Source organism: Pundamilia nyererei, unplaced genomic scaffold, assembly GCF_000239375.1.
Source record: "Pundamilia nyererei isolate P.nyererei 1_Seehausen unplaced genomic scaffold, PunNye1.0 scaffold00243, whole genome shotgun sequence".
NCBI lineage: Eukaryota > Metazoa > Chordata > Actinopteri > Cichliformes > Cichlidae > Pundamilia > Pundamilia nyererei.
Genome location: NW_005187644.1, coordinates 377,461 through 389,960, shown reverse-complemented (window position 1 = coordinate 389,960; position 12,500 = coordinate 377,461). Strand labels below are relative to the sequence as shown.

The 12,500-nt window shown below is 38.9% G+C and overlaps 1 protein-coding gene across 1 annotated transcript in view; it reads right to left on the bottom strand.

Annotated features, from left to right (window-relative positions):
- Nucleotides 1-847: 847 nt before the first annotated feature.
- Nucleotides 848-12,500, bottom strand: part of nlrx1 (NLR family member X1) — a 78,297-nt gene continuing 66,644 nt past the window's right edge. The window contains exons 15-22 of the mRNA XM_005749388.1: nucleotides 10,218-10,289; nucleotides 8,728-8,860; nucleotides 8,243-8,379; nucleotides 7,948-8,155; nucleotides 2,424-2,620; nucleotides 2,167-2,337; nucleotides 1,159-1,233; nucleotides 848-874 (exon numbers count right to left, since the gene is read on the bottom strand). Coding sequence (XP_005749445.1) covers nucleotides 848-874; nucleotides 1,159-1,233; nucleotides 2,167-2,337; nucleotides 2,424-2,620; nucleotides 7,948-8,155; nucleotides 8,243-8,379; nucleotides 8,728-8,860; nucleotides 10,218-10,289 — 1,020 coding nt within the window. The remainder of the gene's footprint in view (nucleotides 875-1,158; nucleotides 1,234-2,166; nucleotides 2,338-2,423; nucleotides 2,621-7,947; nucleotides 8,156-8,242; nucleotides 8,380-8,727; nucleotides 8,861-10,217; nucleotides 10,290-12,500) is intronic.

Sequence of the window (12,500 nt, the reverse complement as noted above, 5' to 3'; positions counted from 1 at the left end):
TCTGACACAGTATACAGGAACATGGACTGGAAGCCCCAAGCTCAAAATGGCCCCTTAATAGTGATTGACTGATCATATTTAAGATAAATTTATTGACTTATTTGAGGAGGACTGTAGAAAGACATCTAATACACATTGACGCTTTTGATTGAAGTTAATGAAGTTAACTCATGAAGATTGGAGATAACTAGTTTGAAAATGTATCTGCAGTATACTTATTCTAGTAACCATCTGCATTAATAATACCTCTACAGATGGTTATGAATATTTTTTTCTCTAATGGTTAAAAATTTATTTGTGAAGAAATTCATGGAATGCTTGGCTGACTCTTGGTGACCCTGGCTACAGTGGTGAAAAGAAAGCTTTGGTTGTTCTCAATTTTTTCAATCAGTGATGAATGAGATGCCACAGCTTTACAGAAGGCTTTTCTCTAATAGAGCAAACTATGGTTCCAGGCTATCTAAAGATCTTGCGGGACACCATTTCAACTCAAGCTTACTTACATCTACTTTCAAGCGCACATTTGAGAGTTAGAACAGTTCTTTCAGTGCAAAAGAAGAATAAAATTAAAGTTAACAAAAAAGAATGTATATAAACAGAAAAAAATTTAGGATGTATATACAAATGTGTCCATAACAGCAAATACAATTGTTTTCATGTTGATATAAATATCAATTGTAACCGCAGTTGTAAACATGAGATGACTAGAGGGAGGGAGAGTACCACTGAATATCATTTAAATTCACATCCTTCTGCATTTCCTGTTAAAGTAAGGCATTTCTCAGTAGTGATACATTTAGTCTCCAATACTTGAAATGCTTATCTGTTCCCAAGCATATTTTGTGTGTTACGGTAAATTTCGAGGTAAATTCTCCTGGGATACATGGGACAAAAAAAACAAACAAAAAAATTGCTTTCTCTGGGATGACAGTACAACTACCAGTGTTTCTCCCTCACCCCCTAAAATGGCTTACTTTTTCTGGATATGTGTTCTTTGTCTACAGGTAGTCTATTCAGTTCTTGTCCACTTTTAGAGTTAAAGCCTGTCTGTATTAGAATTATCCCTTTACGTTACTCAGCAAAAAGAGAAGTGAGTTTTTGAAAGAATTGTGGGTAACCTTTGTTAGGTACATATAGGTTAAATGCAGCCACTCTTACATTCTCTACTGAGTCCACTATCATACCAAAGTGGTCTTTATTGTCTTTGACCAGATCCTTCACTTTGCCAGTATACTGATTTGTTAAAAGGAAATACATCAGTAGATAATCTAATCCAAATACACAAAATCATGGGGTTTCTAAGATGGCATAAGAAATTATAATATTAAGAAATAATTTTGGTAAATAAATTAATATTTTCACGTGTTAGAATGTTACGGGGCGTGGTCTGTGACACCGCTGCGGGGAGGCTCATACACCGGAGCTGCATCAGCTTACCACGCCTTCCCTGTACTGGATCCTGGGTGTTTGCTGTTGTTGTCGTTGGGGTGTGTGGCTGGCAGCTGAAAAACTGCAGCCGTGTGCGTGTAGTTACAATAACCGTAATAAAGAAAAGTGTTAAAAATGTGCAATATGTGGTCGGGTCTGCCATGTGTTGTCTACATAGAACCAAAAACTCTTTTAGACGCATTGGAGATTCAACGGAAAATGCTCTAAAATTTTGACTAACGGGAACATTTGAGGAACATTTGAATAACTTACTCAAGTTTGTGGACACAAGTTTGTGGACACAAACTTAAGTAGAGTAGGTCCTGAAAATGAATGATGATGAATGAATTTTTGTTTTGTTAAATGCAATAAAAAATGACAACAGCATTTTTCTTTAATTGATGCATATCCATGCATCTACTTTGGGCAACTAAGGTGTGAGTGTGTGAATGTTGAAAAGTGTTTAGGCATAGTTGCATGAATGTGTGTGTGATTGGGTGAATGAGGGACTGCTTTGAGTGCCTTAGTAGAAAGGCACAATGTAAGTAAGGTCTGTTAAACATGTAATGCAAGCAAAATTGCACATTTAGAAACATCTAAATATTCACAAAGCATTACTAGCTTTGCAAATCCCATTAAATACCACCTTTCTAGACATTATGATGACTCAACATTTTACACTGCATGCCATGTTCTCACACATTCATGTCTAACTTCAGTAAAACAGTGAGGTCCTACCTGTATCCTTACGGTTTCTGGCATTTCTGCGACATAACCTGAGTAGAAACCAGAGTCAGCCTCCTCTCTGTCCTGATTATACTTTGTGGGTTTTCTTAGAGGAGCGTCCTCCCAGTTCTTTATGCAGTGGTGAGAACAGTCTTCATGGAATAACAGAGGAGAAATGCCTAACTGCAGGAGAACAGAAAGCAGTTCACCCCTTACACACTACGTGTTATACTATATTTGTGTGACTGTATTGATATGATTGTACTTGCCTCTCTGTAAAAGTCTCTTCCTGGAATAGATATAGCTGTAAGCGAGACTTTATCCCCACTCTGTCTAATCTTTCTAACAATGTCTTCATGCTCCATGGACTCAATAGGTTCCCCATTGACAGCAAGCAGCAGGTCTCCCTCCTCCATTCCTGCACCCTGAGCTGGACTCCCCACATCCACTTCTCTCAGCACATGAACTGCAGGGTCACAGAAGATTATTATTAGATTTATTACTGTTTCCTGAAATATATTTATATATTCCTAACTTTGAGAAATATATGAATTGATTACATCTGGATTACATCTTGATATACTTTGTATAGATAGTTAAGCCTGGGCAAGGCTTAGCTCCATCTTCCAAACAGCCTGTCTCGCCCACCCAGCAGTGAATTACAGTAAAGGAAACAAAAGTATGACTTCTAATTCTGATTAGTTGGGCAGCTGACAGTCTGCCCTCCAAGTGTCCCACTGCACACTATCCTAATGAGATCGAAGATCAGTCATCAGAGGCATAAAGAAAAGCAACTTTTTTATAAAGTTGCTTTAGTGTTTAGTGTTGCTTTAGTGTTGCTTTAGCCATTTAGTGTTTTCTGTTTTTAAAGTGTTGAACGTAGGAATAAAAGCATTACAATAATTGTAATATTAAACAAAAGTACCGGACAAAATAAAAGCATGAATAACAGTACAAAACACAATTAAACATGAGTTAATAAAATCAACATGTCACAGTGGGTTGAAAGCTAAGTAGAAGTGGGTCTTAACAAGTCAGTCTAATGTGTAATTTCCACAATTTGTGAGCTGCAATGGGAAAAGACCTGTCCCTCTTGAACGTCCACTGTGTACTTGCAGATGGTGAACTGAACTAAGGGCACAGGACGGGAATACAAGTGCATTAGCTCAGAGAAGTAGGATGAATTTAAGGGCTTTAAGAACCAGAGTAATATAGTCTCTCTTATATGTTCCAGTTAAAAGTCATGTGGCACCAGCTGCAGGGAGGACTGGCTAGCACCAAATGGACTGGTTCTTGTATAGCGCTGTTCTACTCTTTGTAAGCATTCAAAACCCTATAGATGGCCCTGGTAGATGACCTGCTCTTCCTCCTGTGCTACAGCAACCTCCCAAACACAAAGAGATGCAGTAATCCAACCGAGCTGTCATAAAGGCATTATTTTAAAGTGATCTTTCAACACAATGTTTTTGTTTTATCTTTATCAGTTGCCTCAGCTGAAAGAAACTGCATTACACCACTGCACAGAAATCCACAGTAATTTTAGACTTTTAGACTGTCACATCTAAAATTACTGTCTAGGGTCCATGTGTACAGGAAAAAACCCAACAGTGCAACAGCAGGACCAAATACAATAACCTATGTTTCATTATAATTCAGTAAGTTCAGAGCTGTCAGTGCTTTTAGTTCCTCAAGACACTCCGTTTGTATGCAAGTCTGTATAAAGTAGACATCCTTCCATATTCACATGAAGAGGGAACAAAGGAAAGCAGTTTTGTGCTTTCTAAGAATGGAACTGAAGAGCATCAGAGAAAAAATAACAGAAAAAATGGCAGACGCCCAACTACTGAGCCCTAATTATATTCACAGTATTCATTTACTGTGTCTAGGTATTTGCTAGTTTAGCTTAGCTCGTAGCTGGCTTGCTAGCAACATGGCTTCTTCAACTGTTCTTCCTGCATCTTCCTGCTCAGTCTGTGAGATGTTTAGCTACTCTTTGGCCTCGTTGTACAATACTTGAATTAAATAAAGCCTGTTTACTGCTCTGAAGGTCAGGATCACTGAATTGGAAACCTGGCTCCGCACCCTTGAAAATCCCTATAGCCAATCTAACTTCAGGCCAGGAACAAACTCTGTTTATTGGCAATTCTGTTCCAGGTGCCAGAGCAGGTGAGACTGAAGGAACCCTGAAGTTGCTGGCTAAATGTAAAGGTAGATTTTGTAAAATTAGAATTCATGTTAGCAGTAATGACACCTGGTTACATCAATCGTAGATCACTAAAACTAATATTAAATTGGTGTGTAACTTTGCTAAACAATCTCAGACTATGTATTTTTCTCTGGTCCCCTCCCCAATCAGATCAGGAGTGACATGTTTAGCTGCATGTTCTCCTTAACTGCTGTCTGTCTGAGTCGTTTCCAAAAAACAATTTGGGTTTTATAGGTAAGACCATTAGGTGCAACAGTATCCTTCCCACTTTGGACAGAGCAGCTCTAGGTTTCTCAAAATATGGCCAAATTTATTAAACCTGCCAAAATGTGACTATCCAGAATTGGGACCAGGGAGCAGACTTACAGTCTTACACATCTCTCTGCAGCTTCTCTTCTCCTGTCATCAAACAATTTAAGCATAAAAAAATCACAAAGAAAGAACAATAGAATATCCACAGCTGCGCCAAAGAGTAAAACAGTTGAATGTGGATTATTAAACATTAGGCCTCTCCCTTCTAACTCTTCTAAGCTTTTGACAGTGGGTTGGGAAGCTTGAAAAGTCACTAAATATGGCACACACCTCCAATGTAGTGATGTGTCGGTCGCGAACAAAATGGCTCTTGGAGCCGGATCTTTGACGCGAACGACACGAGCCGGCCCCTTATCGCGAGCTGGCCACTCATTGCGAGCCGTGTTTTTTTTTTTCTTTTTCTTTCTCGCACTTTTTTTTCGCTTCACTCAGCATGCGAGCCTTGTGCTTTACGCTGGGATGAGGGGGGAGGGGCGGTAGTTACACTCAGTAGCACAGGAACAGAGCAGGAGGGAGAAAGAGAAAGACAGCCAGGGACAACAATGTCACATTAGAAAGGTATAGTAATCATCCACAACTATTTTCAGTTGCGGATGATAAAGGATTCAGAAAGTTTATTCATGCAGGTCCATATGACAGAGAATATGCATCTTCTTTTTGTTTTCATATTATAATTTATATTTAATTGTGTTGTGGTTTACATTTGTAAAAGGAAAAAGCTGAAAATTTAAACAGTTAAAAGTTGAAATGTGAATAGTTGGTTTTTGTATTATATGATTTATTTATTACATTTTATGTGGAGTGAATAAATAAAAGTATATTTACAGTGGCCCCTACAGACAAAGCACGTACAAACTCCGAAGGACGTACAAACTTTGAATCACGTAAAAACTCCAAAACACATAAAAACTCAAAACACATACAAAACACAGCAGAAGTGCTCCAGGATGCTAGGGCGCAGTGTTGAGCTTTTGTTACCTAGTGGCTACACAAGCCAGCAAGTACCAACAACTGGATTTGGTGTGTGGTAATAACAGGTAAATGAACATTTTTTTAAATTATTTGAATATATATGAGTGATTGTGTATAAATACACAAACAATACACATATGCTTTCAATTGTGTAATTTAAGTGATCTAGGTAGCTCTGTTTTGGAAGTTCAGTTCATGCTAGAAATGTGCTTTGGAGTTTGTACGTGTTTTGTCTCTAGGGGCCACCACACATATTTATATATAAACATATATAAATAAAACCACTTTTTTATACATTAGTAATTCCTTTTGTTCCTTTTTTTTTTTTATTGTTAATAATAAATTAATTAAAGCAACAAAACAACCTGAAAAACCGGTTCAGAGCCGAAAGAGCCGGCTCTTTTTAGTGAGCCGAACCGAAAGAGCCGGTTCTCTAAAAAGAGCCGGAAATCCCATCACTACTCCAGTGTGAAGAAGGCTTTCTTGTTATGTGATTCTTTTCATGGAGTATTGCAAAATGACGCCACAGCACCCCCTACAAAATTTCTGAGTCTAAAATTTAGCAGCCTGATGTAAGATATCAAGATGTACAATAAAGTCTCTTGGAGCAGTGTTCCCCATTCAACAGAAAGTCAGCCATTTTCAATTGAACATGTCAACGTTTGTTCACAGTTTTAAGGCCTCGTACTCTAATGAACATATCCTTGGAATTTCACCAGATCAACATAATCTGCGCTGAGTGGAATCAAGAGACCTCAGTCATGTTAAAATGCGAAGCTTTTCACGTTTCGTGAAACGGGTGGTCGTGGCCGCACGTCGAGTTTCAATCATTTGCCAAGAATTACAAAACTGCTATAACTCAAAGACACATTGTCCAATCCCTCTCACACTTTACAGGCACTATGACAGTCGTGCCTCAAACGGACTGATGTGCCATTTGTCAGCAATGGTTAGAGCGCCACTTTGTGGAAAGAGCTGGAAAAAGTGGAAAAAGCTAAAATCGTCATTGATCTAGATTACATTTTGACTGGTGGTGCAATACATTATATGCTTGAGTGTGACATTAGATTGAACGGTAATCTCCATCGCCACCTGTTGGGCATGGCTGGGTGCGAGGGCCCTTCCAAAGCTGCTTCCAGCTTTAATTGGATTTAGGATTTTTGGCTTTTTCTCTGCTCATTTTTGTCTTGTTAGAGTATATATTTTAGAAGATTTCGATTTCCATTGTATCCTACTGGACTTGGCTTTCTCCTATTGGGTTTTAGCAACACGGAAGAGATAAGGACAGCGGTGGCAAAGGTGTCCTCATATTCTCCAGTGTTTTTCTTCTCAAAGATTAGAACAAAATCAGCATTAGCTTAGAGTAGGTTAGTTAGATAAGTATCATTTAAGTGCCCACCCCCGCCCCAGCTGGGGTTCAGCTTCACAAACCTTATAAACCAGTCAGGCCCTGCCATCTGTTTCTCATCCCATGGTGTTTGATATTATCTGTTACTGCGACTTGATAAGCAAGCTTTCTGATGTCCTGATGAATGCTCAATCATCCAGGTAAGTAAATCCCCAAAAGTTGATTCTGTTCATCTGGATGTAGCGATTTCAGTGGGAGAAAGGTTTTATCACTGATCCAAGTGACTTCATCAGTCTCAGCTGACTGCAGGTTTCCCCAACCTTATACACAGTACCTTTGCACAGTGACTGAAACTAGCACCACTGATGAACAATGGACTGTCAAGGTCAGTTTCTTGATCATTAATATGCAAATTGTCATGACCATTGATCAACAAGACCATTCATCATTGATCAATGGCCATGAGTACCATTCACAGAGAGTTGAAGAATGGCTGCAAGCAAAGCATTGTGAGATGGTGACAGATGTATCCTTGTGCCTCCCTTTTCACATAAATGGCTTCCTTGATTCCCTGCTCAAACCAGCGTTCTTTCCTGTCCATGATGTCTACATCCTCATTATTGAAAAAGTGTCCACTGGCCCACAAAAGTGTCCACTGGCCCACAAAAGTTTTGCGAGATCTCGCAAAACAAACTCGGGATCTCGCAAAACTTTTGTGAACTCTCGCAAAACAAACTCGGGATCTCGCAAAAGTTTTGTGAACTCTCGCAAAACAAACTCGGGATCTCGCAAAAGTTTTGCGAGATCTCGCAAAGCTCCGTCTTAATTTTTTTTTCTCCCATGTCCCCTGCGGGGCTTCGTACTATATAAATAAAGCTGAATTGAAATCAGTTCAATTGAAAATAAAGTGGGACCCTATATCCTTTCATAAACTTTCCATTAATATGTCTCTCACCTTTTTGTTGTGTGCTTGCCAGCTTTTCTTGTCTCAACAGGAAGCCATATCCATCACTTCCCTTCACCAGATTCATGGTCTTAGCTTTGTGGGGGAGGCTGCAGCTTTGTGCCACCACAGGCATGATGGGAATTTTCCTTCTGATATAGCATGACTCACTGTCACTGTCAATAACAAGCACTGTCACTGAATCCCCACTCTTCTTCACCTGAGGGCCAAACACACCAGACAGTAATGCACATTCAGTGTAACAGAGCACACACATCAATTCTGACTGAGAGAAGAGGATCCGTACAGTTCTGATGAGAGCTGAGTATCTGAGAGTGGACACCATCAGTCCATTGATCCAGATCAGTCTGTCACCACTGAAGATACCCGCTTTCTCTGCTGGACCATCAATAACTGTTCTCACCATATATTGATTCTTTTCACCTGTTGACACATCCACAGTCTGTCCACAGTCAAAATCTACTCAATAATGGTTGATGAAAGAAAAAACAAAACTGTTGTATATTATAAGTAATCAGCAGAAATAATTAAATAGTTGCACATTTTGGGAACCATTAGATCACTTTTGTGATTTGATGGTTCTGGTCTATGTCCTAATGATACATAGACTAGAACCAGGGGAAACTGTTCATCTAAACTGAGTTTGAACTTTAGCACTGGAACTTCTTGGCTTTCTTGTAAAATAGTTAGAAGGTACAGTGACTTCAGGGGAGCTGTTTGTGATTGTGAGTAGTTAGCACTTGTCACAGATAGTGACAGCAAAATAAATACCATCGACTGAGACAATAGTCATTCCTAGGCCATGCGTTGGCTGTTTTTGGATGTGACATAGCCTGGGTCGAGACCAGCGATCCCCTTTGGTGGCATTGGCCAGGAATTTTAGGTCCACGCCCATAGACACTGCCTGGAAAAAGGAGAAAGGAGACATCTGCAAGATTCTGTGACCCGAAATATGTGGTTCTGGATTCATTCTTCCAGAATCTAAAGTTCAGAACACCCCCCCCCCCCCACCGAAAAAAAAATCATAAAATAAAATTATTCATACAAACATTATAAATTGATTTGCATGATTTACTGAGTGAAATAAATATTTCTTCCCCAAGCAAAACATGACTTGGTATTTGTTGGTGGTGGTGGTTGGGGGGGGGGGGGGCAATCTTTGCATTTAGTTATAATACTTTACCTATGTTGCCATTAGATGTACCCATTATGTGGTATGGTGAAATAGGTTGATGATGAAAAGCTTAACAAAGTCTGTTGGTGTTTTTTTGTTTAGTTTCTTTATTTAATGCTGTCACACTTTGTTTTGTCATTTAACTAAGAGCTTTGGGTTTCTGTCCACCAAGACCTTAAAATGCTTGTAATTTGAAATTTCTGCAGAAAGTGGGTTTAACAGTCAAATGCAGAGCAAAATTAATGCTGCAAATATGAGGATCTAAAGTAGGTGTCTTTCAGAAATAAAGTTTCAGTACCCTGACTAGTTTAAACAGAGAAATAAAAACCCTTCAAAGATACATACCTGAGTTAAATAAAATGGCGTCAGTGGCTTGCTAGCCTCACGTTAACCATAAATTGTTATGTAAACAACATGTAACTGTGCAATGATGGGACCACTGTTTCAATTTGTGTTTGTTTTGTTTTTCCATGTTATCCCTCGTTGTTAAGCACCTTGTAAATTTTCTTCTGATAACAGAGCTATAACCCTAATGGAATAGCCAGGAATCAAATCTCCAATCTTCCAATTGGTAGAGGACTAATTGTTACCTCCTGAGCTAAGCTGCCAGAGATGAAATGTTGAAAATTTGGTAGGGGAGGGGGGCTAAAGTAAAATATAGGACTAAAATATAGATTTTCAGAAGCCTCAACCTGTAGTTGATAGTAAATATGTCATGTGAGCTAAGAAGTGCTCACCCTTTAATTCTTTTCTGAGGCCGTCTCTCAAAAAAAAAGAAAAGAAACTGCCTTTGTGCAAAGGTTTAAAAAGAATTCATACACTTATACACACATCTGCAATGTTAACTTTAATTCCTCAGCAATCAACAACTATTTCGGGAGAAGTTGGAAAGTTCCTCATCGTCAGTATTGTCAGTATGTGTAGTAGCATTAGAACATGAGATTGTTGCTGGCTGTCACTGTTTTAAGAATAGCTGCATTTAGTCTTGATCTAAATGATGTTAATCACTGAGCATTATGATCACTGGTTACCAATAAGACATCAGATTTGAATAAAACATAGTTGTGTGAAAGATCAATTCTCATACCCATTCATACTCTTCCCTCTTCAGCACCAGAAGAAATAGGTGTAAGCCACATGACTGGATCTGTCTCACAACCTGTTAGATAATTGCAGAGAGATAATCATAGACACATTATAAACTTACTCTTTTTCTGTATGGCAGAGTCATCCATGAAAACAGTTTAAGCCTGTCCTAATAATGTTTTTATCAATTATTCCATTTTACTTCAGACTGAATTTCAAGGTAGACCCTACAATAATACATAAAGAGAAAAACCCAACAATCATATGACACCTTATGAGCAAGCACTTTGGTGACAGTGTGAAGGAAAAACTCCCTTTTAAGAAGGAAGAAACCTCCAGCAGAACTAGGCATAGAGAGGGGTGGCCATCACCCAACCGGTGAGAGAAGGAAGAAAGGATAGAAGACATGCTGTGGAAGACAGCCAGAGATTAATAGCCTTGTGTTGCTGGAGCAGGGTATCACCTAATTGGAAACTTGTTGGTTCAATTATTCGCTACACCAGTATGTGTCCAAAGTATCCTTGGGCATTGAACCCCTGGTTGCTCTCCGATGCATCATCGGAATGTGAATGCTAGATACTTTAAAAAGCACTTAGGTAGAAAGAGAAAAAAAACTGCATGAGCCGTGGGGCATGTTTTATACACGTATCTATCTACATATATCACTTATACCTAAGTGGTTTCTAAAGTATCTAGCATTCACATTCCCTTTACATCCACTCCCCAAAGCGTCTCAATTGGATTTAGATCAGGGGAACGTGCAAGATGGTCCAAAAGAGTGATGGTATTCTACTGGAAGAAGTCCCTTGTCCTGCAGGCATTGTGTACTGTATCATTGTCCTGTTGAAAAGCCCAGTTGTTACCACACAGATGAGAGCCCTCAGTCATGAGGGATGTTCTCTTCAACATCTGGACATAGCCAGCAGCTGTTTGACGCCCCTGCACCTCCTGAAGCTCCATTGTTCCACTGAAGGACAAAGCACCCCAGACCATTATGCTGCCCCCTCCACTGTGGTGCATAGAAAACATCTCTATCTGTTTGTCATGCCAGTAATGTTGGAAATCAGGACCATCAAGGTTAAATTTTTCTCATCAGAGAATGAAACTTTCTTCCACCTTTTAATGTACCATGTTTGGTGTAAAGTCCAAACGGTCAGTTCTGTGGCGTTCAAGGAGACAAGGCCTTTGAAGACGTTTTTTGTTTTTGAAGCCTTTCAGTCTCAGATGCCGTCTGATGGTTATGAGGCTGCAGTCGGCACCAGTACCAGCCTTAATTTGGGTCCAGGTCCAGTGTCTTGACGGACAGCCAATTGGATCCTCAAGCTCAGTGCTGGTGAAATTTTCTACTTGGCATTTTTGTTCCATAACCCTCAGGATCATTTAAGAAATTCCAAACGACTGTCTTACAGCGTCCCACCTAAGCAGCGATGACGCACTGTAAGACACCCTGCTTCTGCAGTTCGACAACCCGGCCACGTTCAAAAAGGGAACGTTTTTTGTTTTTTTTGCTTTTGCCATTGGAACGTCCTGACAGTGTGACTACCTGAGAATGGGACAATGAATCCACATCTTTGCACAGAATTGGCCTTTTAAAGGCATGTGGTCCTAAACTTTTGATCAGCTGTAAAACAGCCTGTTTCAATTTAATTCTTGTTTTCAATATATTGCATGGTCAAAAAATGTTTCTTCTTGTTGCATGCTGAAGCTCAACTTGGAACCTTGTTAAGATCCAACCTTGCAAAATATGATTTTTTGCCATTTTTCAAGTGATCTTAAACTTTTGATTGGGATTAATTAATATTGACCTCTTACATACCCATATGGAAAAGATATATATACAGTACATCTTATAAAGTTTGTGTCTGTCTTGTGTGAAACTTATATGAAAAGCATACAAGAGTGAAAACAGATATAAGGTCCCTTGAAAAATTATATAAATGAAACTTGTATGTTTTGGATGCTTACTAAAACAATATATGAAAGTAATGAGAAAGTGGCCACTTTCATGAGTAAATCATATAAGCCTTATATGATTCACTACATGAAGTAGGCCACATCTTATGCAAGTCTTTTATAAGTTTTTACTATTTCTTTTCCATATGGGATAGTATGTGACAATGTCAAACAAAGTAGAAGTAACACACAAGAAACATGGAGGATATTAAACAGTATAATCAAAAAGGGCTCAAAAAATAAGAATTATCCAGATTATTTTAAAAAAGATAAAGATATTGTGCTTGATAAAACTAAAGACATTGCAAATGAATTTAATGATTTCTTTGTA